The sequence below is a fragment of the Heloderma suspectum genome, chromosome 7, assembly GCF_057233095.1.
Source record: "Heloderma suspectum isolate Gila_16-S chromosome 7, 16-S_ref, whole genome shotgun sequence".
In the NCBI taxonomy this organism is placed as follows: domain Eukaryota; kingdom Metazoa; phylum Chordata; class Lepidosauria; order Squamata; family Helodermatidae; genus Heloderma; species Heloderma suspectum.
The window spans coordinates 67,118,949-67,146,103 of record NC_139464.1 but is presented as its reverse complement, the minus strand read 5'-3'; the positions used below and the strand labels follow the sequence as shown (position 1 = coordinate 67,146,103).

The following is a 27,155-nucleotide window of genomic DNA, read 5'->3' as shown; positions in this document are numbered from 1 at the left end:
ATATAAAGCAGTTCCTGTAACATATTACAGTATAAGCTTAGGATCCGTTATTCATATATGAATTTGTACCACTGATATACTGGAACTTGATTTCTCCAGTTTTTAACATTTGTAAAATGGATAGAAACTGCAGCATTTTACATTTGATTTACAGATATATGAATAATTATACAAGGCTGTAAGTGGTCGAGGATGGAATTTTATTGTCAGAAGCCCTTAAGAAGATACTAAAAAATGGCATTACTAGAAATCTATATTGTCACTTAAACCAAAACATATGCTCACATTAGAACCGCTTCTTAAATTAATTTTAGCTATGCTCTTCTCGCTATAAGAAATAATTCCTTTCTGTTTTGTAACTTTATTTTACTGGAAACTGTCTTGTAGCGATAGTATGTAAAAAAGACGTGAGTATCTCTTTTGAAAGATGGATGACTTTCTCATTGATTTGTTGCAATAGCAAATTCATTTTAAAGGCAAAGTAACTCGTTAGAATCAAAATCTTTGCTCTGCTACTGAAATTGTTTGATTCCTTTGATGTAATCCCTGATTGCTATTAAGTGAGAAGAACCAGTTCAGTATTTTTGTTCTTAGATTCCCCCTCCTTTGTCTTGCAGCTACTTGTGGCAGATTCCATTAACAATTGCAGTAGGAAATACGAGCCACATCTCATCAGAGGCAATTATATGGGTGTCTAACAAATCAGGTAAAAATAAACTTTCCTCCCAGTAGAATCTCATAAAGCATTCATGTGTTTTCCTGAACTGTTTCTTCACAATTGATTTTAGGAAATTGACTAGTTATGCTAAACTTTATTTCTGCTTCTGAAAAATGAATGGTAAAGGCATTCTTTTTTTAAAAAGTAGGAAAAGAAAGAAGTTTGTTATTATTACTTTTCTAAAATTAAGGAATAACAGAAAAACCCTAAAGAATACCAAGATAGCAGCTAAAAGTTTATATTTGGCCTCTCTTATGAATCATTGAATGCAGCTTATTTCACTGAGGGCAGAGACAGAATAAAGTATCTTTGCAGTAATAAATATGTTAAATCTGTAAAATAATATATCTTGCTCATGCCCAGTATAACACCGTAGTTTAAAATTCAGATTACCGCCCTGCCACCCAACAACACTGATGTTATTTTTAGTCCAAGAAGACAATAGAGGAATTCTGACTCTTCCGTTAAGTCATTTTCTATGGATAGCACAAAGGGCTTGTAGCGAAGTCATGGGAAATCAGTCTTTGAGAAGGTGCCATTCTCACGGCCATCTTTTGCCACCACCCCTTTTTGTTCTGACATGGTCACATTAACAAATCAACTCTAAGGCCCATAGTGTTGCATTCAGATACTTTTGTATTACTCTAAAGCAGACAGGAACCTCATTTAACAAGCAGTATGTGCTGTTTCTCATAGCTGTTTTTGTCACTTTGGCTACTAAACTTCTATCACAGCTGAAGTGGCACAGTCTGTTTAAATGACAAGGTACAAAAAAGGAAAGAGAAATCCATTTCATAGCGGGCAGAAGAGGGGGAAAATTAATCAATTTCGTAGAATAGAAAACGTATAAAAAATTCCTTAGTGAAGTTACGTGAAAGGAAGCAATCACTGAGCCTATGTATCTTCTCCTTTTGCTGGTTAATGTGCCATTAAGTGGCAGTATCTTAGAGCTTAGGACCCTAGAAGGATATATATGAATTGTATCCTCCTCTAGTGTAAGGTACAAGAGGTGATTTTGGCTTCAGAAGTGGTTGGGTCAGATTATTAAGCCATTATGATATCATACTGGTGCCTGCTCTGGTGATTTCAATCTGTTTCTTTGACTTTTTTGTGCCCTCCTTTGTCTAATTCATACATGCTTCACATTCATTCTCAGTGTTCAAGTACAATAATGGTATCAAGAAAAAAACACACCAAGCCAACAATAGCTGGGATCACAGCAGTCACCGATCAACTATTACATATATTTCTAAGAACGTATATTGAAAGCTATCAAGCTGTGAATAAAACTAATTCATTTGAAAGCAGTATTTATTCATGAGCAATTCCTTTCACTTCATTTATATGCTAATCAAGATGGGGTGGGGGAGAAAGATTTTGGCATTGGATAGTGTCCAGCACCATGATTCTTAAGTATGGACACAATAAAAAAAACTCCCATAGTAATAGCACTTTCAGATACTAGTCAGTGTATTGCAAATGGCAGGTACGGATGTGTGAGTGTGCATGAATGCAGGAATGTCTGACTGGTCCAGGCTAGTAATATGTGAGAAGTCCAGCAGAACTTCAGTAGCTGAAGGCTGAAAGTCTACAGGCAAAGCAGAAGGGATGAGAATAATATTATTCTTCACTGGAGCAGGAGGTGGATGCAGTATTTGATCAATTAGTTGTGCTAAACTTTATTTCTGCTTCTGAAAAATGAATGATAAGAAAGGCATTCTTTTTTTAAAAAAAAAGTAGGAAAAGAAAGAAGTGTGTTATTATTACTTTTCTAAAATTAGGGAATAACAGAAAAACCCTAAAGATAGCAGGTAAAATTCTATATTTGGTCCCACATATGGAATCACTGAATGCAACTTATTTCACTTAGGGCAGAGACAGAATAAAGTATATTTGCAGTAATAAATACGTTAAATCTGTAAAATAATATATCTAGCTCATGCCCAGTATAATGCTGTAATTTAAAATTCAGATTCACATCCCAACAACAGCACCAATGTCATTTTTAGTCCAAGAAGACAGATGCATTATTTAGGTGTGCACATTCATATCTGCCTGATAAGATAGAATAACTGCCCTGTACTTAACAGGTATGTGGCAAGAGGACGTTCTGCAGGGATTACTTTGCCTTACTGTTGTGTTGCATGAATAACCAAAAATGCTTAATATCTTCCCTCTCCACAGCTACTAATGAAACTAGCTACTAAGTAGTGGCAGTCCTGCTGATAGAATCTGGAAATGCTGGCATAGATTGTGACAGCCTGTCTAGGTGTGGGCTCCTTTTGAAATGGCACAAACGTTCAAGGAGATTAGAGAAAACTTAAATTCTTCCCTTCCCTTTCATTTGATATAGCATCTGAAGTCCCTCATTTAGTTTCAAAGTCTACAAACTTTGAGATGTGCACAGTTTTATGCTTTTGAAGAGTTCATTCTTGAGAGTGACTTGATCCAAGAATTTGTGTAAGGCTGGTGCATGGAGACTTTCAGATTTCAGGACTCAGGCAGCCTCCCTGTACCAGCCTTACCAGCCCATTTGAGAATCGCCACCAGGATAAGGAAAAATCAGGATATGGCATCTTCAAGCTCATCATTTCCCCTAAGGGTATCCCAGGGAACCCACTAGAGGGGGTTGTGCTGGATTTCTTCTCTTTGCACTGGATCTTGGTGGGGCCAGTTTCTACAAATTCGCTGCTACAGCTTTGTACTGAAATAGCAAGTGACAGTCTATTGTAAATCCTGAAAAGCCTTCTTCCTTGAGGGGATTATGCTCAAACTCTCCCCCATATTCTTGAAGGTTTTCTTTAATTAAGTAATGGGAGAAAAGGAGTCCCCATTGTAAGTTTTGTTAGATGGTTGGTTGAAATGTAATACTGATCTTGTGAAGGAGCATCTTCTCTTCTGAAAGGTTTTTTTGTAGATCAGAATTCCCACTTAATGTGATACATCGTTATGGGTTTACTGTTTGAAAGGCCATACTCCTTTTAAACAGAAATCATTCTTTGAAATGCCATCAATGTGAAGTGAACTTGAAACAGCGAAATTCTATTTACATTTATCTAGTCCTTTTATTCTGGTTTAATGCTGCAATGCTAAATATACATTTGCTAGGGAGTAAGCCCTGTATTGGGACTTACTTCTGAGTAAACATGCATAGGATTGCACTACACAAGTATCAAATTACCAAAGAGTATGTGTCTATGGGTTGGATACAAAGGTTGCATGAGCAGAAGGTTGTGGGCACTCCCCCAGAAGCCTTTCCTGAGGCTCAGACGACTGTCTTGGACAGTGTGGATGGTGTCATGAGGGGCTGCAGTGAAAGGGGGGTTCTCCAAGAATCAGGCAGAGGCATCTTGTGTGAGTGAGGTGGAGGGGGTGCAAAAGGTTGCAGCGGGAGGAGGGGATTGGCTCCAACTCAATCTCTGCAACCCTCTGTAACTTTTCAAAAATTGACACATTTGAATCAATTTTTAATTAAGTAAGGCATTTATTTTAAAAATATTTCTCGTCCATTAACATAATTATGTGTGAAATGTAAGGCACTAACCCGTGCACAATTATGCTTGTCCATGCTAGATTCCAGTGGAATGCAAGCACAAATAGCTATGTGTTAGACTTACTGAAGTCCATAATAAAAATGTTATGTTCACTGAATGAAACTTAATGAGTTACACTTTTAAGAGAGAAAGGAAGTGTTGTATTATCGATTTTTTTTTTAAGTTCCATAGCTAAGAGAGAGCTTGTACATAATCCTGTTAGAGCATGTAGCTTCTGTACCACGAAAAATGGTAGGTCAGTTATTATCCAGTGTAACAGTAAGCATTTGTTCATATGGCCACTTTAATACAAAGCATTCAAAGTATTACTTCCTGACGCTTCTGGAATGTGTCATCCTGTTGGAAAGTGATAAAGCTACATGCTGTTGTATTTTAGAATACATGTTGCATAAACAAGTGGCCATTTCCTTGTAAATGCAGTATAAAACAGTATTTGAAAAATATCCTCCATATTTTGAGCAAACTTGAATAATGAAGAGATATTGGACACTGAGACTGTATATGTATAATTGGACACCAAGATTGTATATTTATAATTGGACACCGAGAGTATATATCTATAATTGGACACCAAGATTATGTATGTACAATAGGAGACCGAAATTATATATTTACAATAGGACACCGAGATTATATATTTATAATTGGACACTATGATTATATATTTCTATCTTCAGATTTTTTCTGCATAGAATAAATATTGCTTTTAGATAAAATAAGCTTTAACTTTGACTATTTTGTTGCCACCATAGTATTTCAATGCATTTTCTGAAAGCATAGAAATTACATGTGATTTCTGTGATGTAACTACATCAGAAAAGCATGAAGAAAGAAATCTTCGAAAGCTATAGAAAATCACAAAAGTCGAAAGTCTCAGACATCAAATTCTAGTAAGCCACATAGAACTTTGTGATGGACATTCACTATACACCCTTTACAGTAATTATTTGTTTGGACTAGTATAATATGAAAAGATTCCTACTCTCCTTTGTAAAAAAAAAAAAATCAAAATAGCCATGCCCTTATCTGAAAGACAATAACAGTAGTTGTGATTCTACTTAAAACTTACTAAAATCATGATAACAGAGGCAGCTTTTGATATTACATTATATCATGTATGAAAACAGTTTAGATAGTTTCTAGCCAATTTTCAAATGGGGCCGTGGTGGCTTAGTGGTTAAGACGCTGAGCTGCAGACTGGAAGGTCGGCAGGATAGCAGTTCGAGACCCGAGTGCTGCATGACGGAGTGAGCTCCCGTCTTCAGTCCCAGCTCCTGCCAATGTAGCAGTTCGAAAGCAAGAAATTGCAAGTAGATAAATAGGTACCGCTTCGGCGGGAAAGGCAACAGCATTCCGTGCACCTCGGTGTCCAGTCATGCCGGCCACATGACCACGGAAGCGTCTTCGGACAGCGCTGGCTCTTCGGCTTAGAAATGGAGATGAGCACCACACCCTAGAGTTGGACACGACTGGTTGGGGACACCTTTACATTTACCTTTTTAGTCAATTTTCACAAGCGAAGTCACCTAATCTAAAAAGGGTTAGACCTGTTTCATTATGTCGTCTTTATTTCTTCTGAAAGGGCTAAAGTGTATTAATTTTTTTCAACTTAGTTAAATTTTTCAAAAGCATATAAATTAATATGTGTAAAATTAAGGTGGTCAGATTTCAGGCTTGTGGGATGTATTTTGTTTTTTACTAGAAATCCGAGACCCACCTATCGGAGCCTGGTACTAAAGGATATACACTTCGATGTAAAGAATTCCGAACCCAGGAATTTATTTTTGAGTACCAGAACTGAACGGAGCTCACCAAGACCCTGTTTGCACATGGTGGTTTCAAAGCCTAGGTTTGAGCATCACAATAAACAGCCCATGGATGGGGCATTATTGGGTCGTTTATTGCAGTGGGAATAGGCATGGACAGGGAGCTAGCATGCATGCTCACTCCCCTGTATTTTCAACAACCCACAGTTTGTTAACTGTGAGTTGTTGACAACGTGCGAACTGGATCACTAAAAGGTAAAGGTAAAGGTGTCCCCAACCAGTCGTGTCTGACTCTAGGGTGTGGTGCTCATCCCCGTTTCTAAGCCGAAGAGCCAGCGCTGTCCGAAGACGCTTCCGTGGTCATGTGGCCGGCATGATTGAACACCGAGGTGCATGGAACGCTGTTACCTTTCCCGTCGAGGCGGTACCTATTTATCTACTTGCAATTTCTTGCTTTCGAACTGCTAGGTTGGCAGGAGCTGGGACTGAAGACGGGAGCTCACTCCGTCACGCAGCACTCGGGTCTCGAACTGCTGACCTGCCGACCTTCCAGTCTGCAGTTCAGCGCCTTAACCACTAAGCCACCGCAGCCCCTCAAACTGGATCACTGCCTTCACACAAAACCCCACTCCTGGTTATACTGAGCTTTCTTCACTTCAGCAGTATAATTGTGGGGATGGGAACATTTTGTTGTTTCTATTTTTGAACAATTAGAAGTGAGAAACACTGGCCAGTCTATGCAAATCACTGAGATCCATCAGAAAATCCCAACCTACCATCTGCCCATCCCTCTTGTAAAGCATTTGCTGCATTTAGAAACAGTTAACAAAAGAAACCTCATACATACAGCAGGTACCACAGATAAAATCAATAGTAATACTGAATCTTCACTTTTATTCTGTGATAATAGTGAGGGCTGTTATGTCAATATTTGGTGATCACATGTACATAGAACATTCAACTTGTTTTTGTTTGTTTTTACTGGAAGAATTATTTTGTGTTCTTTCAGTAAAAATGTACGGGTTTGACTTTTTTTATTTTGCCCCTTTGGAGTAATTTAATTTAGAAAACAGATATCCCTAGAACTGCTGCAGTTGGGCAGAGATACTACTGTGCCCAATTGCAGCAGCTCTAGGGAGCAGCCCTTCTAACATCCTAAAATCAAAATAGTGCAAAACCAGGATGTATCACAGTCTCACAAGCTGAATGGCCTAGTATGGAAACTTGGATGCTAGGGACCCTGTTAAGTAGAGTGCCTCAGTAGGTGAACACACAGACAGGTCAGATGTGACAGACTGCATGAACATCTTCTCTGAAGGTAGGTTGAATCCAAAAATGTCTCATACCACTGATGCTTCAGCTGAATACAGTATCACTCCAGCTGAGGAAATTCAGAGAATGCACAACATCATAGAAGTCTGCCCACATAGTCTGCATACAACTTCTGGATAAGCAACACCAAACAAACAAACAAACAAAAACCAATGTACGTGTTGTAGCCCCCATAATAAGATGTTTACCAACACAGTGGATTGGTCTTTATGCAGCATTGATGAGAGCACAGCACATCAGTGTCACTGTAGTTGGACTTGGTGTGCGTACAAGTATCACCTTGGATCTGCAACTGTACAACAAAGCATGCATTTATGTCTCAAGGTCATATGAAAGTTGAATTTGTGCTTTGTATTGGAGAGTTCCACACAATATTTTTTTCCCTAAAAGCTCTGGGCAAACAGATGGAGGGGACCTGGCTGGACTAGCAGTGGGTAGGAGCAAGCACGTACTCTCCAAAAACAGTCCAATAAATATTAGGGCAAGCACTTGTACTGCCCTGTGGAAGCACATTGGATAGCCCAAACAGCACTCTATAATTGCTCCTCGGTGAAGTGCAGAAGACATAATCAAGCATTATTATTTATTTATTTTTATTTAAGATATTTCTTGGCCGCCTTTCAGGGCAGAAGCCCTCCCAAAGCGGCTTACAGAAGAAAAAACCCAGAAATTGAAACATAAGCTATAGTTGTTGTTTTTTAGCACTCTTTACAGGTCTAAAGTCACTTCATTGCTTTAAGACAGCCTTTCTCAACCTGGTACCTTCCAGGTATTTTGGACTTCAGCTCCCATAAGCCTCGGGCAGCATGGCCAATCATCAGGAATTCTGGGCATTGTAGTCCAAAACATCTGGAGGGCATCAGGTTGGGGAGGACTGCTTTAGAAATATAAAAGAACATTTATGTTCTGAAAGTTATATTATGTATACCTTTGTTTTATCATAAAATTATCATTATATTTAAAAACTTATAAAAGTAAATTCAGTAAATTTGTATTTATTGTCTAAAGAAAGTATCCTTTTAAATTTTATATACCAAACACATTTTATAAGCAAGGCAATGTATACATATTTTAGGGTCTGTTTTATGTCTGACCAGACGGAACTTCAGCAAGTAGTTCCTGAAACATCTGAAACATCATAGAAGCCAAAAGAACTAGAGGCAGGGTAAGACTAGTGTACAGCATATCTTCATGTTTGTAAGGAAGTTTAAGGATATTTCTAAATCTGTTCCTGTTTGTGGGGTGGAGCTTAGGGAAATCTGATCTGAAGGAAAAGCTATTGATTTTTTTTTTTTAGCTAGGAAAGATTCAGGTTAGGAATAGAAAGCAACCATATTTAATTTAAGAACCTTTTAAGCAATCTCAAAGTATTATTTGAAGAGTGACATTTTATTCACTTTGTAAATAATTTCCATTAATGAACATCTTATCTTTTGTTCATTTTGAAAGGTTGTCACCTAGTGGTAGTGTCAGTCACATGCTTATACCATAAAAGCCAGGCTACTGGGTTAGTTTTAGGTAGAGGGGGTTTATTCTAGTGGCAGCAGTTAAAAAGCTTTATAGCTGAGGCAGCATTCCCTAGTAGTGAAGTCTAATTGAGAACTTTATTAAAAATTGTGGCAGTGAGTTCCACAGACCCCAGTCTCAAAGTCAATTTCTAAAAAAGAAACATAGGTGGGATAATGCACATGATGTTCTGTTGCATACAGTGTTTTTTTCACCTGTGGGTTTTAGATTAGAACCACATGAATTGATTGCTACACTAACCAGAACAAGCTCAGTTACACAGGACCCTGTAGAACAAAATCCAAACAGTCAGGAATCCATTTTTCTTCCATATGGTGACTCTATTCACATATTGAGAAACTGAGCACAACTGAGCACAAACTCTAGTCTTTCTATAAAAATCGTAATGCATAGTTCTTAGAAATCATTCAGAGGAGTAAAGGCTGTGTAACAATATATATGCACTTTGTCTTAAATTCTAAAAGAAAATATTTCATAATCTAAAAATGTTCATTTTTCCCAATTTTGGGGGGAAAAAAACAAAAGCTGTCCTGGGAGGAAAACCCCCAGAAAAAGCACACTTTCCCCTGAATTTCCCCCGTTTTTCTCGAGTCTTCACACCTCTGTGACAAGTGCAATAGAAGGACTAAATCTACTTGACAGGATGCAGGATTTCAACAGTAAGAGCCAAGAAACAGCAAACAGTTTCTTCTTAACTGCATGAGACAGTTAAAGTTTACCCTACTACACATGAGAGCTTCAAAGCAAGCAGGTTAGAAATGTCAATCTTTTAACCCTAGAAGAACTTAAAGTATAATTTTTGGACATACAAACCATGACAGCCTGAGTCCAGTGTACCATATAGAAATGAAGGAGCTTCAGCAACCCATCCTGACAGATGACATGAATTGGAAAACTTTTGTGTAAACAAAAGTGGCATCCCTTTCTGCTCCATCAAGCATGAAGGTGTTAAGAGGAATAACTGGCATTATCCAATCAGAATCTGCCTTTAATAACCACTTCTTCATAGCTCCAGAACTCTCCAGATTGGATAAAGAATTTGTACAGGTCAATTATGTACAAAACATACCAAAAAGAAGAAAGCATAATGAATTCACAGGGTCTAAACATTACAAAATGTTCATCAATGTTTCAAAGATGAAGGAAATTATTCTAGAATGTGAGAAAAGCCTTCCATGACAAATCATGTGAGGTTGTCAATGCCATGACAAAAGTAGTAGCAAAGAAATATCCAGCATGAAGTTCTTAACAGGGACCTAATTGGGGAAATGCTACATGAAACATTTGTGTACGAAAGAATCAGCACAGCACAGCAGACACCCTGGTGCCCAACTAAAAGAGCTTCCTTGAAGCTATTTAAAGATTCCTCCAAATAAATCAAGTTCAAGGTGAAGGACAAAATTGCTAAGCTCTGAAAAAGAGAATCTTCTAGCTAGTTTTATTATTGTAATAAGATGTCGGCCACACATCAACCTCAAAGAGACACTTGGAAAATAAGAGGTCCCAGCTCTCCCAAGATCCCTCTTCACTCCAAATGTAAACGTGTTCCTGTCATGATACAAGACAAAAGTCATGCATGCTCTAGAAAAACATGAAAACTAACCACCAACTAGCAGATCTTCAGAATGTCACAACTCCTGCTCCTTCTCAGAAAAGGAACATACTGTTGGATAGAATGGCACCAGTAAATACAACATAGAAAACTGATCACATAAAAATATGCAAGGATTTTGCTGAAAATTTTGAAGCAAGTCTTGTTCAAATATCAAATGGTTTATCATGAAATGAGACTGATATTTGATAGGTACATGCAAGGATCTCTGAAAGAGAAGATGAGGAATAGGTGCACAGAGGGCAGTGAGGTATAGCACCATGTTGCTGACAGCACAGTTATCAACATTCTATTGAAGCAGTTTCTGTCTCATTGAAAGAAAGGCTGAACCAACAACGCATCTGTCTACTGTGAAGTGTCTACTGTACTTCTGAAAACACAGTAAGATGAAGTTTGTGGTTGTGTAATAAATAACAGCACATTGCAAATGTGTCAGACTGTCTGAATATCTATCACTGCAACTAGAAGGTAGCTGGTACAGTAACAACAACTACTACTTTATTGTGATTTGTTTAAATGTACATAGGATATTTTACATCCTGTATAACACTGCATTTCTCATTCCTCCATTACTATTTTCAACAACAGCAAATTGCAAAACCAAACAACGTTTGCACAGCACTATCAGTGTTTACAAATCATCAGTAGGAATTACACTGTTAGTCAGTTTTTCCAGATTGGTGTGTAAGCTGCAGGTGGTGTGCACCTATTCTCTGACTTGTGAAATAAATAAAGGGATATCAAACCATAAAAATGCATCTGGACTCATTTGTTCTTTATAAAGTCTGAGCTGGTGGGTTAGCTTCAGTGCTATGGCAATGTGCCAAAGCTTTTGGTATCAGATTTCCACTGACATTTCTGTGCTAATTTTCCACTGTCTCACAAAGACTAACCGAGCCGCTACCAGTAAGAATAGGATAAGATCTTTGTGTTGCATTGCAGTATGTTTCTTCTCAATATGCCTAATAGGGCTATTTTGGGATCTTTAGACATTGGTTGCTCAGTGATGGTTGAAATTTCTTTAAAATCATCATCATCATCATCATCATCATCATCATCATCTTATTTTTCATGCCATCAATGCCAATAAAAATTCCCTTTCATGAGAGTTGGGCATATATTCACCCCTGTTATTGTTGGTGCATTATACCCCCAGCTCTGCCCACACACTTGGTTTATTACATGAAAGGTATCCTCAAAGCACACTTCCCAGTTCAGCCCCTGTATTGTCCCCTAAGTAAGGAAAGAGCCAAGGCCCTTCTTGACTTTTGGGTATTCACTGGTGCTGATAAAACTGACACATGTTCTAGCATAGGCAAAGGTACTCAATTCAAAACATTTCTGATCTCTGAGCTGCATATTCTTTGTGGACTTCAGTTTTGGGGTTATGAAGCAGACCTCCCTTGCAATGAAACAGGTGAGGCTCTGGAGAGATTTGTTTGCAGACTCTGTAGGCATGACACACCATGTAGAAGTACTTCAGAACTCTGGTGGCACCTGTTTATGCGGAAGCATGCTGAAGTATCCGCTATGAAATGCAACTCTATGACTGTACATGTCAAGCATATCATGTCACAGTGTTTTGGGGCCAGGCTGATGATCCACAACCATATTTTCCATCAGCTGTGTATGGATGGAAGAATGAGGAGGGCAGTTATACACTAGCATGGTGTCTTGATCCCCTAGCACTGCGATCCATCCTATTCCTGATCTAATGCTCATGCAGGAAGGGATGTGATTCTGGAAGATGTGGTTGTCAGTGCATATTTACCATATACTGAGATGTGTGGGCACAGTGAACAGTGTCACAATGTGGCAGAATATGTAAGCATGTTAGATGCATTGAGGATTGATGAGTATGAAGATAGTAACTATTAGATAGCCTAGTAGATAGTGGTCTGGGTCCATACTGGTACCAACGATGTGGGAAAAAATAGTTGTGAGGTCCTGGAAGCCAAATTTAGGTTGCTGGGTAGGAAGTTGAAATCCAGGACTATTAAGGTGACTTGTTGCCCTGTACATCAAAGAGGGCATAGTGTCGAATGGACTGCAACACCTAGAAGAGGGAGGCTCTTCCACAGAAGCACTGTACGTGACAATACCAGGTTCCAAAACTAATTTAGTGCTAGGAACATGCTATCATCCCCCAGACCATAATGCTCAGAGTGACCTTGAGATGGAAAGCAAAATCAGGGAGGCCTCCAAATGAGGAAGTGTTGTAATAATGGGTGACTTCAATTACCCCCACTTCGATTGGATAAATGCATATTCCATCCATGACAAAGAGGTTAAATTTCTTGATGCCCTAAACGATTGTGCCCTAGAACAGTTGGTCATGGAAACGACCAGGTGAGGGGCGACCTTGGATTTAATCCCAAGTGGTGTCACCCATGACCTAGTATGAGATATAAATGTTATTGAACCAATTAGAAACAGTGATCACAGTTCTATCAGATTTAATATATATTTAAATGGAAAATTGCCCACAAAGTCCAACACAGTCACATTTGATGTCAAAAGAGGAAATTTCTCTACAACGAGGGAACTGATGAAAAGCAAGTTAAAAGTGGGAGTCAAGAGGATTAAATCCTTTCAAAATGCTTGGAGATTACTCAAAACCACACTAATAGAAGCCAGGCTAAAATGTATACCACAGGTTAGGAAAGGTAGCACCAAGCTGAAGAGGTCACTGGCATGGTTAATGAACAGTGTTAAGGGAGCTATTGGAGAAAAGAGACCTTCCTTCAGAAAATGGAAGTCTTGCCCAAGTGAGTAAAATAAAAGGGGCACAAGCTTGCACAACAGCAAACAAGCAGACAATAAGAGATGCAAAAAAGCATTTTGAAGAGCATATTGCTAACAACATCAAGGCCAACAAGAAAGAATTCTTTATTGCAGAAAACCAGCTAGGGAAGCAGTTGGACCACTGGATGACAATGGAGTTAAAGGAGTACTGAAGGAGGACAAGGGGATTGCAGAGAAGCTGAATGAATTCTTTTAATCTGTCTTAACTGCAGAAGATATAGAACAGATACCTGTGCCTGAACTGATGTTTTCAGGAAGGGAGTCTGAGGAACTGAGGCAAATAATGGTGACAAAAGACATGGAGCATACAACTCCCCTGTTAAAACAGCTTCACTGGCTCCCAGTCTGTTTCCAGGCACAATTCAAAGTGCTGGTTATGTCCTATAAAGCCCTATATGGCTCGGGTCCAGGTTATCTGAAAGACCGTATTCTCCCTTATGAGCCTACTCGTGCCCTGTGATCTTCAGGGGAAGCCCTTCTCGCCATCCTGCCATCATCACAGGCATGCCTGGTGGGAACACGGGAGAGGGCCTTCTCGGTGGCTGCCCCAAGGCTCTGGAACTCCCTTCCCAGGGAGGCAAGAGTGGCACCCCCCTTGATATGTTTTTGTAGGCATGCAAAAACTTTTTTGTTCCAGCAGGCCTTTGGGGATAACTAGTCTGGGCCTGGGAAAATGCGACGTATGGATACCATTTTTGTTGTTCTGGTTGTCTTTTAATGTTTTAATATTTTCACAATTTAAATATTGATGACTTAATTATACTTTTAACTTTTTTACTGTTGTATTTATATTTCTATTTATAGGTTTTAATTGTAGCAGTTTTAACATTGTAAGGCCGCCTTGAGTGCCAGTGTGGGGGAAAAGGCGGGATATAAATAAATATAATAAATAAATAAATAAAAAGATGATGTTCTCAACCTTACTGATAAAGTGAAAGTGAATAAATCACTAGGCCCAGATGGTGTCCATCCTGGAGTTCTCAAAGAATTCAAATATGAAATTGCTGATCTTCTAACCAAAATATGCACCATGTCCCCAAGATCAGCCTCCATACCAGAGGACTGGAAGGTGGCCAATGTAACACCAACTTTCAAAAAGGGATCCAGGGGGGACTTGAGAAATTACAGGCTGGTTAGCTTAACGTCTGTTCCAGGTAAATTGGTTGAAGGCATTATTAAAGATAAAATTAGTAAGCATATAGGACAAGCCCTGCTGAAGAAGAATCAACATGGCTTCTGCAAAGGTAAGTCCTTTCTCACTAACCTTTTAGAGTTCTTTGAGAATGTCAGTAAACATGTAGATGGGGTGATCTGGTAGACATTGTTTACTTGGACTTCCAAAAGGCTTTTGACAAAGTTCCTCACCAAAGACTCATGGAAGTCATGGAATAAGAGCACAGGTCCTCTTATGGATCAGTAACTGGTTAAAGGACTGAAAGAAGAGAGTAGGAATAAATGGTAAATTCTCCCAGTGGAGAACAGTAAATAGTGGGATCCCCCAGGGATCAGTATTAGGACCAGTGCTTTTCAACCTGTTCATAAATGATCTGGAATTAGGAGTGAGCAGTGAAGTGGCCAAGTTTGCGGATGACACCAAATTATTTAGGGTGGTTAAAACAAAAAGGGATTGTGAAGAGCTCCAAAAGGATCTCTCTGAACTGGGAGAATGGGCATCTAAATGGCAAATGCAGTTCAATGTAAGCAAGTGTCAAGTGATGCATGTTGGGGCAAAAAAATCCCAACTTCAGGTATAGCCTGATGGGTTTTGAGCTTGCGGTGACGGACCAGGAAAGGATCTTGGGGTTGTGGTGGACAGCTCAATGAAGATGTCAAATCAGTGTGTGGCCACTGTAAAAAAGGCAAACTCCATGTTAGGCACAATTAGAAAAGGAATTGAGAATAAAGCTCCCAATATCATACTTCCTCTGTACAAATCTATCATGTGGCCACACTTGGAATACGGTGTACAGTTCTGGTCACCACATCTAAAAAAAGTTATTGTAGAGCTGGGAAAAGGGCAGAAGAGGGCAACTAAAATGATCAAGGAGCTGGAGCATCTCCCCTATGAAAGAAGGTTACAACAGCTGGGATTGTTTAGCTTGGAAAAAAGGAGAGTGAGGGGAGACATGATAGAAGACTACAAAATTATGCGTGGCATGGAGAATGTGGATAGGGAGACATTTTTCTCCCTTTCTCAAAATACTGGAGCCCAGGGTCATCCTATGAAGCTGATTGGTGAGAGATTCCAGACAGATAAAAAGAGGTACTTCTTCACACAGCGCACAGTTAAACTATAGAATTTGGTACTACAGGATGTAGTGATGGCCACCAATTTGGATGGCTTTAAATGGGGGCTGGACAAATACCTGGAGGAAAAGGCTGTCAGTGGCTACTAGTCCTGATGGCCATGTGCTATCTCCAGTACCAGAAGCAGTGAGCCTATGTACACCAGTTGCTGGAGAACATGGGTGGGAGGGTGCTGTTGCGCTCATGCCCTACTAGTGGGTTCCTGGTCGACAGCTGGTTGGCCACTGCACGAACTGAATGCTGGACTAGATGGCCCCGTGTTCTGATCCAGTATGGCTCTTCTTATGTTCTTATTAACTCTGAGACATATGCTGATAAACTGCACCTAAACCACAGGATTTGTGATGTATTAGATCATTGACCTATTTGACCAGAAAACTTACATGCTGAGATCTCCCGAGCTTACAGTTAAACAAATGAAATAATTTCACAGTTAAAATGCAATGATTAATTATTTAATGTCTTCAGTTCCCTAGGTAACACAATGACTGTATTTTTTAAAAAAGTTAAACCCAGAATTATTACAGCATTTTGTTGAACCACTGTGTCACAACAGCAAAACATCTTGTATATTTCATCTGTTTATATGGACTGTCATACTGTGTTTCAGTTAAAAACATATTAAAAATCTAGATTAGGCCCTGCTTGACTTCCTTATACATTAATGTATATTTGTTTTGCATTCATAATACTCCTGTATAAAATACAATCCTTGGGTTTGCTTACACAGTGTTCAATATGCAGGCTTTTTGACAAGTCCTAGTATGTATTTCCAACGAAATTTATACCAATTTTTGGGAATCTTGTGTATGAGGGTTCATATGAATTGGAGCATTAGTAGCAGAGATATGCATAAAAAATTACCCCCACAAAACCAACCTCCACTTTCAGCCAAAAACTACTCATTTCTTCTCTATGCCACATGGTCTAGCAGGCCATAGGATATGCTCATTTCCGGGAACCAACCTTGGAGCCTTCGCTCCGAGGTAAGTTCCTGGAAAACCGACTGCCCCTCTTGTCCGTGCTGCCTCGGAGGCAATGCAGAGGAGCCCCATCCTCTGCGCTCACAAGAGGAGCGTGGAGCGACTGAAAAAGGGCGGGGTTGGGGGATGTTCTGAGGTGGGGAGAGCGGAGCTGTGCATATGACACATCCAATGTGTCATACGACAGCTTCCTGTCCCGGTCAGCCCCCCACTGCTAGATAGCCAAAAACGGCTGTCTAGTGAAAAATAGCAAGGTAGGAGAGGCATGGAGGGAACGATCCCCCCGCGCCTCCCCTGCCTTGCTTTGGATAGGCGGTCGTCTCCAAGGTCAGAGGCAGCCGCCTATCTAGTTAGGATTATGCCCTAAACTTGGTTCAGACGTAACTCCTTGAGTGATCATGGCCATATGCACAATCTTCATCATTTCTCTTTGAAAAAATAACTCTATAAAAATGTCAAACCCATTTATCCTCTTCGGGATAACTTACCGTTCAACAAGGAATCAATAGTTTACTTTTAACATTTCATGCTCATGGAATTACAGAACAGCTTCCATTATAATATTAAGGTTATTTATGCTGTCATATTACTGCACGCTACATGGAATTGCTCTTAATGACATGCTTCTTGCTAGTGACCTACTTCTATATGAGTGCATGTCTCTTTGTCAATGCATTACTCCAGCATCCGTTCTGGTTTCCTATGGAATTCCAAGCACAATTCTGGATGCTGGTTTTAACATAGAAAACCCTGGGTTGGACTCAGAATGTCTATAAGACTATCTTCTTTCATATGTTTCTATATAGATTTCTCAGTTCAGCCATAAAATACCCTCCTGAACTTGGTATATATAAACAAGTTTGTATATCAAAGGCATGTGGAGAAGTAATTTCCCCACAACATCCTTGCTCTGGAAACTTGCCCAAGCCGGAGGAGACTATTCAATGGCTAGGACAGAGCCAAAAAGGTATTGAGTTACTAATACGGCCCTGTTCAAACATTCACCCTGAACACACAAGGGCTAAAATTGTGGGGAGGAGATGGGGCTTTGCACAACCCCCCCACCCCCAATGCCCATGTGTGCATGTCATGTTGAATGCACAAAGGTCTGAAGAGAAGCTCATGGGCATGTGGGTGGCGCTTACATACATGCCTTCTCTCAATCTCTGCCTCCATTTTCAGGCAAACACATATTCTCTCATATTTTAAAAGTAACGGTAAATTTCTGCTCTAGATTATTGACTGGGTTCGTACAGCATGACAACTCATCATGGGTAACAAGGCATGGTGGATTGTCATGTCACCCAAACCCAGACCGCTTCCCTCAAGGTGGCTTATTTTGGGGTAACAAGCCACCCTGACAACCCATGGCTTGTTGGGGTTATTTAACCCATGATGGGTTGTCAATGTCATCCAAACCTGGGAAAGCAATTTTATCATGGGTTGTGGTGATTGGTTACAGAGCCATTCTTCCCAATTGCGCCTGCATATGCCGCCTCAAGCCTTCCTCACCAGTGACTGCCCCTCCAACAATGTCCAAATGGCACTTTGGAGGGACGGTCACTCTTTCACCAATCTCCCCTTTTTTTTGCCCAAGAAATTTGCCCAAATGGTGCTGAGATGTAGATATAGATGCTCTTGGCAATGCCATTGTATGTTTCAGCTGTAAAAGGGAAAGAAGTGCAGTAGGAAACACATAAGGAAATTGATAAGACAAGACTGCATATAGGCTAATTTGTGCACCGTTGACAGTGACAGGTCAGAAAAAGGAGGGAAAGATTGGGAGAGGTAAGTGCACCAAAAAGTGGGGGGAGAATATCATCCATTTAGCAAGGTAATCCTCTGGGTTTTAAATGTTGAACTGATACTTGTCAGTTTCCTGCTTCCATTCAACACTTCCCTGAGTCTCCAGCTACTTGAGAAAGACAAGATCTCCCCCCACTTTTCACAGCTCCCATTCAGAGCAGTTACTGCCATGACTGAAAAAGGGAGCTACTGCTGCTTCTGTCCAGATTGCACATAGTATGTGAGTGAGGTTAATCTGTACCCTACCACATAAACTCACAGGTGGAACTGCTTTTTGTTTGTGATACATTGTGCAGGCTTATTTTTTGTGGATTGCAGCCTAAGACTGTGGTCCACAGAGTAGAATATTTGAAATTAAGTGAGCATTGTTCTGTTGATTTGATGACTACAGCCTGATTCCCTTGTTCACTTTGGATGCAATAAAGTCATAATAAGATGATTTTGGCTCGTCGGTTCCATGTGGCGAACATTCTTTGTGAATGAGCTCTATCATGGCAACAGGTGGTCTTTACCGCCTCAGTTGAAAATTGTGAGAATTAACAAGCTTCCTGATGTGATAAATACTAGCTGTCACCATGTGGGGGTGCATTCATAAAATAATATTCACCACATGAAACTGATGAGGTAGAGTTTTTTCTTGTAATGTCTGTATCACATCTGGGGTGAATGTAGGAACTGGTCCTAAGCTGAATTAAATCTAGCTACCTTATCTTAGAGATCAGTCTGCATGAAAACCTTGTTGGTATATAAAAAGTAAAGTAACATGAAGCTACTTATTTTTTTTATAAAGGGCACCTACGATAATCATATTTTTCTATCAAAATATAATTTTGTTATAAAAATGTATTCAGTATTTTCTCTGTAAATTGGGGAAAGGAGAGTGGGATTATTATTTTTTTACCTGACTGGATCATGATTAGGTAGGATGTTAGTATGAAAAATATTGTCCCTCTGGAAGAGTGGACTATTTCATTTGTAATTTTTTTTTTATAACTGAAACAAATGTAGTGCATTTAAGTTAAAGATGTTTTATACTATACTGTATATATGTGGTAAAGGAAATTGTACAGGAAATTTTACCTTAAGTAAAATTATGTTTTAGAATGTTAAAACTTTCTGAACCAATAATTTCCAGTCCCTTTTCTCCTGTGCTTTGTTTACAGAGCATCACAGGATTGCTTCTTTTAATGAGGGAAACTGGCTGTTGGGCAACATCAATCAAACGGGCTATTTTAGGGTTAACTATGACATTAGAAATTGGAGGCTGTTAATTGACCAACTAATGAGAAACCATAAGGTAAGCTCATTTCATTATATTAACTGAAATTTGTTTTGACGTATGAAATCCCTGCTGCTTTTATCATCTTATTCCATTTTTCTCCTTTAGGTAATCTCTGTCAGTAATCGTGCAAGTTTGATTGATGATTCATTCAATTTAGCCAGGTATGTTTTCCTGTAGATAATATAGCCTGATACACATTCCTATAACACTCATATATTTGCCTGCATTGTGTGTCTGTGTGTGATTTGAGGCTGAAGCTTTTTAAAAACCGTTTCAAATTCCATCTTGCTTTCTTCAGTTTTCTGTCTTTTCATGATATGGAGCATAAACAGTGTCTGCAGCACTTTTCCTCTTCTTGATCGATAAAAGCCTGAGGGTATTTCCGAGTGTAGATGCTTGATTAATTTTCCTTTAAATCAGCTTAATACTTCGGAGATTAATAATCTGTTCCCATTTCAGTAATGAACTATTTTCCTAACAAAATGATCCTTGTGCAATATATCATTTCTAATGATAAAACTCTTCAAGCTTCAGAATTTGTTTATGCTCTCACATACATGATATTTCTAGTTCTACAGTACAATATATGGTTATCCAAGCCAGAAATGTTATGTGTGCGCACCCAGTAGAACAGTTTTAGAAATAGTGATTTTATGCATTGTTGGTGTTGTTGAAAGTAGATGGTACTGCATTGTTGGTGATATCCATTCACCCTGCTTCAAAAGCCTACTAATGAATCCAGAAAATTCCTAACCTTCAGGGGAAAGAATGAAAGGGAGAGAAAGAATGAAATGAACACCCCCCCAAAAAAAAAATCACGTGGGGGAGAGACTAGGAAGAATTGGCAGGACTGGCAACTTCAGCAAATAGAAAGGCCTCAGAGAAGAAGCAAGTAAAAAGCACCCATTAAGGGCCCCCCCCATTGTGGAGGGCACCCACCTCATCATAAGAAAATAAGAGTCCTGCTGGGTCATACCAAAGGTCCATTCAGTCCAACATTACTGTTTCCTACAGTGGCCAGCCAGTTGCCTCAGGGAAGCCCACAAGAAGGACTTGAAGGCAATAAGCTGTGTCACAGTGGTGTTGTCCTCTCACCAACTGGTATTCAGTGGCATATTGCCTCTGAATCTGGAGATTCCATCTCATCACCATCACCATCATCATGACAAATAGCTTCCTAATAGCATGGCTCATAGTCATGGAAAGGCCTATTCCCAATGAATTTGTCTAATTCCCCGTTAACAGCCATCTGTTCTAAGCTAATAAGCATCACTACTTTTTGCAGTACCGAATTCCCTATGTTAATAATGTGTTGTGTGAAGAAGTACTTCTTTTTGCGTGTCCTGAATCTCCTGCCCATCAATTGCATGAGATGAGTTGTAATATTATCAGAGGGAGGAAAACATCTCTGTAGCCACTTTCCCACACCATGTAGGGTTGTGTATAGTTCTATCATGTCTTCCTTCAGATGTCTTTTTTTCTAACTAAAAAGCCCCAAACACTTCAGCCTTCCCATATAGGGAAGGTGCTCCAACCCCTTGATCGTTTCGGTTGCTCTTTTCTGCATCCTTGACTCCCTTCCTGACTCTCTTCCTCCATTCCATTTCAGCCCTGTTTAACAGCTTGCTCACTTAGCATTTGCCATGTCTAGTCTTCTGTTCCCCATTCCCAAGTGTGCCACAATCCCTGTCCAGCTGGCTTTGCCTAAGACCTGGTGACTACGCTGTGTGCCAGCCCTCCCATCCCCACCTCCACTCTAGTGAAGTGACCCACAGTTTGCTTATGATTTCATTACATATCAGGATATTTAATATTGTACATTTAAAATGCATTGTTACACTTAAATAAAGAGGGAAAGTATCAAAATTGTTTTTTTCTCACATTTTAGGGAAATAGTTGCTCTATGAAATGGATTTTAATGTAAAAATGGGACGTTCATCATAGTTTTCAACTGTTCCTGTTGACCCTAGGTGCTGTGTGAGGAGCTATAGCAGAGATGCAGCTCACATAAATTCCAATGAGATGCAAAACATGTTCATGCAAAAGCAGTATTATGAGTTTAGCTTCTATTAGCTTCTGTTAGAGGACTTACTAATCAATGACAAAAACCCTTTAACTTCAGCCTAGGAGAATGTGTACATAGGAACATTTACCTTGGGGCAAGATAGTCTTTGTCTGGATTAGTATGAAGAATATGACGTAGACCATTAGAGTATGCCAGGGATGGGGAACTTCTGGTCCATGGCCTAATCCGGCCCATGGAAGTTCCCCATCTGGCCTATGGAGCCACAGGGCTTGGCGGGGAGATAACAGCAGGTGTGCAGGCATAGGAGAACGCCTGCCAAGTCTTTTTGCACACCAACGGAAGCCTTGGGAATTTACCCAGATTGCACCTTCTCCCATTGGGGAGGACACTCCTCAGGTGAAGGGTCCCCCACCTATGGATCCCTTGCATGCACCTTCCCCATTGGGGACAATGCCATGTAGGCAAAGCATCCTTGGCCAAGCCAGAGGCTGGAGCACTAAGAACATAAAAAGAGCTATGCTGGATCAGGCCAAGGGTCCGTCTTGTCCAACGTTCTGTTCACACAGTGTCCAACCAGCTACCTTACTCGAGCTGGTGACACAACCACAGTGGCTTTGCCTTCATGGTGGCTTCCCCCATTGGCCAAGCAAGCAGCTGGAGCATGCCTCCAGCCACCAACTCAGTCAGAGTGGCTTTGCTACACACAGGTTTTGCCTGAGCATAGCAAAGCCAGTCCCTCGCCAAAGCACCAGCTGTAGTATCAGCCGGTGCTTCACCTGGGGACCAGATGATGTCAGGGTATGTGGCCATGCCCCCTGACATCATCTGGCCTGCAAAGGGATGTGTGTGTGGGGGTCATTCAGCCCCTCACTCCAAAACTGTTCCCCATCCCTGAACTAAGTATACATTCTATCGGTTATCAGTAGGCAGTCTGTTTTCACTGGGTCAGTACAACCAGTGGGCACTGTGATGTTGGAAATGTCTTGCGTATGATATCCTGTATAAGGTCTTGCCCAGGTTGTGATTTTTCAATATACATTAAGGTTTTAATCCAGATGGTCTTGGCTACCCTTCTAATTCAACTTTTAATACTTTTTTCCAAAAGGTTCCCTGAGGCACAATTATTACATTAGCTTCGTGATACATTCCAGTGCCATGCTGCTTGAGTAATATTTGTAAAATTAATGGCAAATAGCTTTATCATCTCGTACACCAATGTTACCAGAGCAGTATGGAACTGGACCACAGCACAAAGGTAATCTAATTGTCCCCAATTCTCAGATTTTTTAATTTATTTTAAAAGGTGTCTGCCCTTTTTTCAATATTGCTCAAGATGGCTTTCAAATAAAACAATAATATAACACTACATTCATAAAATCATTACATGAAACAAAGCAACAATGAAACTAAGAATAAAAATATTAGCAGCAAAAATCTGTCTCCTGTTAGCAGCACCACTAAATCACTTCATGCAGCATGTAACAGAAACAATCCTCAACCGTCTAAAAGCTTACCTAAATAAATAGGATTTACAAAGCTTCCTGAATCTCAGCAAGGAGGAAGTGGCATAGTGGTGTTTGCACCAAAACATGGAAGTGCTTGTGGAAATGTGACAAGTTTGCACAGCACTTTGAAGATAAAGTCGCTCAGATTTGTCATGAATTGGATGCCATGATTAATGAGTTCCATTGGGAGAGGCGTCCAGAGCACTGTCTGGTCCAGTTTTATTTAATGAATTTCAGTTATTGAGGCCCGAGGATGCGGACAAGTGCTGGGCCAAGTCCAGTGAACCACTTGTGTGCTTGCCCTTGCCCTTCATGGCTTATTAATTCAAACAAGGAGGGGATGTCTGGCTGGGTCCAGGAGGTTGTAAATTGCTCCTTGAGAGAGGGAGTAGTGCCGGCCTCTTTAAAAGAGGCGGTAATCAGGCCACTCCTGAAAAAGCTTAACCTGGACCCAGAGGACATTAATAACTATAGGCTGGTGGCCAACAACCCCTTCCTAGGCAAAGTGCTTGAGCAGGTGGTTGCAGGACAACTCCAGGTAATCTTGAATGAAACAGATTATCTAGATCTATTTCAATCAGGCTTCAGGCCTGGTTTTGGAACAGAAACTGCCTTGGTCACCCTATTGGATGACCGCTGCAGGGAGAGGGACAGGGGGAGTGCGACCCTGTTGATTCTCCTGGACCTCTCAGCAGCTTTCAATACCATTCTGGATAGGTTGTCTGGGTTGAGAGTTGGAGGCGCTGCACTGGTTCTGCTCCTACTTGGATGGCCAATTCCAGAAGGTGTTACTGGGGGATTATTGCTCTGTGCCATGGCAATTATGCCATGGGGTTAAACAGGGCTCTGTTTTATCCCCTATGCTGTTCAACATCTACATGAAACCACTGAGGGAAGTTATCTGGAGGTGTGGGCTGAGGTGCCATCAATATGCAGATGACACCCAGCTCTACCTCTCTTTCTCATCAAATCCAGGTGAGGCAGTGGCTGTTCTGAATCAGTGCCTGGGCATGGTAATGGACTGGATGAGGGCCAATAAACTGAAACCCAATCCAGACAAGACGGAGGTAGTTAGTAGGGATGGCAGAGAATTCCGCCATGGATCTCGGTGAGGCCGAATGCCAGTGCATTCGGCCCCCCGAACTCCGTGGCGGAACGGCCTGCCACCCCCTCGCCCCCCCACAGATCCCCCCCAGGATGAGACTTGCCTGGGGCGGATCTTCTGGGTGGCGGCGGCTCCAGCAGTGGCGGTGGCTGGTCTTCCGACAGGCTGCCGCCACCGCCATTTGCAGTCTTGTGTAAAAAACAACAACAACGACGACGTGATAGGCTATGTAAAGATTTACGTAGCCTATCATGGCTGGGTTTTAAAAAAAACAACAATGACGTGATAGGCCATGTAAAGATTTACGTAGCCTATCATGACTGGGTTTAAAAAAACACAACAACCTGCGTACGCAAATGGCAGCGGCTACGGCCGCCGCCATTTGCATTCCTTATTTTTGGCTGTCTTAGTCTACGTAAATATTTACGTAGACTACGACAGCGAAAATAAAGGGGAACGCAAATAGCGTAGTGGACGCTATTTGCGTCCCTTTTTGATTCGCTGTTTTAGCCTACGTAAATATTTACATAGGCTAAAACGGTGAATCAAAAAGGGACGCAAATAGCGCCCGCTACGCTATTTGCGTTCCCCTTTATTTTCGCCGTCGTAGTCTACGTAAATATTTACGTAGACTAAGACAGCCAAAAATAAGGAACGCAAATGGCGGCGGCCGTAGCTGCCACCATTTGCATACGTGGTTGTTGTTGTTGTTGTTTTCCCCCCCAGAGCCCTCCGTGGCCAGAAATCCGGCTGCAGATGGCTCTGGCCTGGCTGGGCCTGGCCGGCTGCTCCGCGGAGCTCCCGTGGAGCACAGCCGGCTGTGGAGGATTCCGGGGGGAAGGAACAGATCACCTCCCCCCCGTCGAGGATTCTGGGGGGAGGGACGGAATGCCTCCCCCCCCCCATCAACATAATCTGCGGAAAGGTAAGTGACTTTCGTACATCCCTAACTGTTAGTGGGTGGTTCATCTGCCTGGCTAGATGATATTCAACCTGTTCTGGAGTGGGTTGCACTCCCTCTAAAGGATCTGGTTTTGTAGTTTGGGGGTGCTCTTGGATCTAGAACAGTCATTTGAGGCACAGGTGAACTCCGCAGCATGGAACACTTTTTATCAGCTTAGGCTGGTATACCAACTACACCCTTATCTGTACAGAGATAGCCTAGCTAAAGTTATCCATGCTCTGATAACCTCTCGTCTGAATTACCGCAATGCGTTATACGTGGGGCTGCCTTTGAAAACAGCCCGTAAATGTCACTAGTCCTAAATAGGGCAGCAAGATAGTTAACATGGACTGGCCAACGAGATCACATTACCAGTACTTTTCTCACCTCCACCCGCAAGCATGCTTCCTAAATCTGCTCCACAGGGTTACCCAACATTCTGGAGCAGGTCTAGGGGGTTACAGGGAGAGGTAGAATTTGATCTGCCAGCAGTGTCCATTCTGTTGGATGCAGTCCTGTTTTTCCCACCGTTCTGAATTCTCTGGAATATGGGACTCTGAGCTGAGCCAGGTCTACATCTTCTTGAGAAACGACATGTTAATTTCCTCCAGAACATTTTTGTACACTGCCCTGGAAGCCTGTGGATGCATGGCAATTAAGAAGTATTTTAAAAATATTTTTTTCCTACAGTGCCTAGAAAGAATTGAAAAAAAAATATATAAGTTTGTAGACTTCTAGGGAAAGGGAGGTTGCATATATGCTACTGTAGTAGATCAGAGCTGCTTTAATACCATAAGCACTATTGTATTCGGAAGGTGTCCAATATACTACTGGGGAAGAGCAGAGGGTATTTCCAAGTAGCTCCAGAAAGAGTGAAGCGGCTGGGCCAAAGCCGAAAGGACACTCAGCTGTGGATGTGTCTGGTGGTGAAAAGAAAGTCCGATGCTGTAAAGAACAATACTGTTTAGGAACCTAGAATGTCAGATCAATGAATCAAGGTAAGTTGGAGGTGGTCAAACATGAGATGGCAAGATTGAACATCGACATCTTGGGAATCAGTGAACTAAAATGGACAGGCATGGGTGAATTTAATTCAGGTGACCATCAAATCTACTATTGTGGGCAAGAATCCCTTAGAAGAAATGGAGTAGCACTCATAGTCAACAAAAGGGTGGGAAAAGCAGTACTGGAGTACAATCTTAAAAACGATAGAATGATCTCAGTACGAATCCAAGGCAAACCATTCAACATCACAGTAATTCAAGTCTATGCCCCAACCACTGAGGCTGAAGAAGCTGAGGTTGATCGGTTCTATGAAGACCTACAACACCTTCTAGAACTAACACCAAAAAAAGATGTCCTCTTCATCATAGGGGATTGGACTGCTAAAGTAGGAAGTCAAGAAATCACTGGGATAACAGGAAGGCATGGCCTCGGTGTACAAAATGAAGCAGGACAAAAGCTAATCGAGTTTTGCCAAGAGAACACGCTGATCATAGCAAACACTCTTTTCCAACAGCACAAGAGACGACTCTACACATGGACATCACCAGATGGTCAATATCGAAATCAGATTGATTATGTCCTTTGCAGCCAAAGATGGAGAAGCTCTATACAGTCAGTCAAAACAAGACCTGGAGCTGACTATGGCTCAGATCATGAGCTTCTTGTTGCAAAATTTCAGCTGAAATTGAAGAACGTAGGGAAAACCACTAAACCGTTCAGGTATGACCTAAATCATATACCACATGAATATACAGTGCAGGTGAGGAATAGATTTAAGGGATTAGACCTGATAGACAGAGTGCCTGAGGAACTATGGACGAAGGTCCGTAACATTGTTCAGGTGGCAGCAACGAAATCCATCCCAAAGAAAAAGAAATG

At 40.9% G+C, this 27,155-nt stretch overlaps 1 protein-coding gene across 1 annotated transcript in view; it reads left to right on the top strand.

Annotated features, from left to right (window-relative positions):
• Positions 1–27,155, top strand: part of TRHDE (thyrotropin releasing hormone degrading enzyme) — a 379,983-nt gene that overhangs the window by 286,054 nt on the left and 66,774 nt on the right. Inside the window, exons 10-12 of the mRNA XM_084810483.1 lie at positions 618–706; positions 19,574–19,707; positions 19,798–19,853. Of these exons, the coding sequence (XP_084666609.1) occupies positions 618–706; positions 19,574–19,707; positions 19,798–19,853 (279 nt within the window). The remainder of the gene's footprint in view (positions 1–617; positions 707–19,573; positions 19,708–19,797; positions 19,854–27,155) is intronic.